Source organism: Pteropus vampyrus, unplaced genomic scaffold (genome assembly GCF_000151845.1).
Source record: "Pteropus vampyrus isolate Shadow unplaced genomic scaffold, Pvam_2.0 Scaffold237, whole genome shotgun sequence".
In the NCBI taxonomy this organism is placed as follows: Eukaryota; Metazoa; Chordata; class Mammalia; order Chiroptera; family Pteropodidae; genus Pteropus; species Pteropus vampyrus.
Genome location: NW_011889018.1, coordinates 779,584 through 781,645, shown reverse-complemented (window position 1 = coordinate 781,645; position 2,062 = coordinate 779,584). Strand labels below are relative to the sequence as shown.

The 2,062-nt window shown below is 57.5% G+C and overlaps 1 protein-coding gene across 1 annotated transcript in view; it reads left to right on the top strand.

The window, feature by feature from the left end:
• TARBP1 (TAR (HIV-1) RNA binding protein 1) overlaps positions 1 to 2,056 on the top strand; it is a gene marked incomplete at both ends in the record, with an annotated part of 60,335 nt that extends 58,279 nt beyond the window's left edge. Inside the window, 2 exons of the mRNA XM_023519777.1 lie at positions 1,385 to 1,576; positions 1,770 to 2,056. Coding sequence (XP_023375545.1) covers positions 1,385 to 1,576; positions 1,770 to 2,056 — 479 coding nt within the window. The remainder of the gene's footprint in view (positions 1 to 1,384; positions 1,577 to 1,769) is intronic.
• Between the last annotated feature and the right edge of the window lie 6 nt (positions 2,057 to 2,062).

The following is a 2,062-nucleotide window of genomic DNA, read 5'->3' as shown; positions in this document are numbered from 1 at the left end:
GGGCAGCTCCTTTGAGTTCTGCCGGGAGCGGGGCGGACATGAGGGGAGTTGGACGGGAAAAGGCTAAAGGTCGGTCTGTCGGATCTGTCGTTTCTGGGGGAGGCAGGTCGCGTCGCGAGGCACCTCCCAGGCCGAGACGTGACGCTCGCGTCTGCTGAGTGTTCTCTCTGGCCTGGTTTTCTGTCACGCCCCCCGCTCTCCCGAGCATTTTATTTCTACACCTCGAAGCCACCGCACAGGTCACTGACCCTCAGGTCTTCATCTCGAGCCTGCTGGACGCCCCCCTCCCCCCGCCTTTAAACCCAGCAGACACATCGAGCCGGCCTTCGGGCCACACTTGCCTCCGCTCCGCTCGGGGCGTCACTGTCACAGAAGGCATTCTTCTCCTGTCTTCTCTCTCGCCACGTCCGTCCACGAGCAAATCTGGCCGCTGCTCACTGTGGCCCGTCTCGCACCGATGCGATCAGAACCGGCTTCGTCCTCCCCGGACCAGTGCAGGAGCCTCAGTGGTTTTCCAGCCCCATCGGCCCTCTGCGTTTCTCCTTAAGGGGGTGGAGGGGCGGTCCCAAAACACAGGACCCGTTCCGTTACCCTGGAAGGCCCTTTCCGTACAGGCGGTCGTCATTCTAGAGTCCTGACCTGGTCGAGCCCCCGCCACCGTCCATCGTGCGCTGAGAGCCACACCAGCACACTGCCCGCCCCCTCACCCCCCGCCTGGCAGCCTCCCCTGCCGCCTGGGTCTCCCTCCCTGGCCCCCACTCCTGGCCAGTCGGCGAGCCTCCCTGCAGTGCGATGGCTGTCAGGTCTCCCGGGTGCTGACGACAGTTCGGAGTAGGGCCGAGCTGAGGGAGAGCCTGGGGGCTGCTGTCTGTCCTGTACGCGCTCAGACAGCTGGCGACGAACGTGCTGTGTCCTCGTCCGGTTAGGGAGGAGGGTGTCCCACACTTCAGATGGTCCCCAAGTACTTGTAAAATAACCTAAGCTGAAGACTATATTGTTTTCGGGAATATATTTCTGCAGAAAAGTCTAATCTAGTTCACTAGTGTTTATAAGATACTCCTGTATTTTATGTATGTCTAAGAAAAACGCTAGTGAACTATGACACCCTAAGATGCTTCCCAGATTTGGGTATGCTAAAATATAAAAAAAGGGACTCACACTTTGATGAAGTATTGTCGTATATTGTTTAGTAGAGTTATATTTGAAAACAAAATCATTATTGAAAATGGTAATCGTGTCTGAATCCAAAGCTCTTTCTTTAGTTGATGCTCATTCTACACTATCATTTTAAACTCATGCGCGCATGCGTGTGCACACAAACACACACACGCGCACACGGTGAGAGGTCGACTGGCTTATACACGAATCGTCTTTTCCTTCTCAGGTTCTGACCCGGGGGAAGCAGATAACCAGTCCACGTGCGGCAACGTGCAGAAGAAGGTCATCCCGTGGAAGGACGCCGTGCCCGAGGTGGACCTGGAGCCCGCACTCCGGGGCCGAGGCGCCGCGCTGGGCAGGCCCGATGGCGGGCTGATCGTCGTGGCCTCGCTCATTGACAAAGCAGCCAACTTGGGAGGTACAGCTGCAGGACCCCCGGGTCTGGCGTCACAGCTTTCGGTTCTGAAAGCGCCATGCAGCCCGCTGCCAGCCGGAGCTGTGTCCGCTCCACACGTGGCCGCCTTCGGGATCTCCGGAGGAAGGTGACGGACGTGACATGCCTGGCCTGTACTGGGGACAGTGACACAGTGATCCCGGCTTGTTCTGTGCAGGGCTGTGCCGGACCTGCGAGGTGTTCGGGGCCTCGGCGCTCGTCCTCGCCAACCCCCAGTGTGTCAATGACAGGCAGTTCCAGCACCTCAGTGTCTCCGCCGAGCAGTGGCTCCCTCTGGTGGAGGTGGGTGTGAAGTACTTGAGTGTCAACATTTTATTTGCTAAAATCTCACGTCCTCAGCCCTTGGGCAGTTACAGGAGCCCAGCCTTTAACAGTGTAAAAATGGCACTTGGGGAGATGCTGCCCACCTCTTCCCGTTCTTTTACCTTTCACATAGTTGTTTTTAGAAAT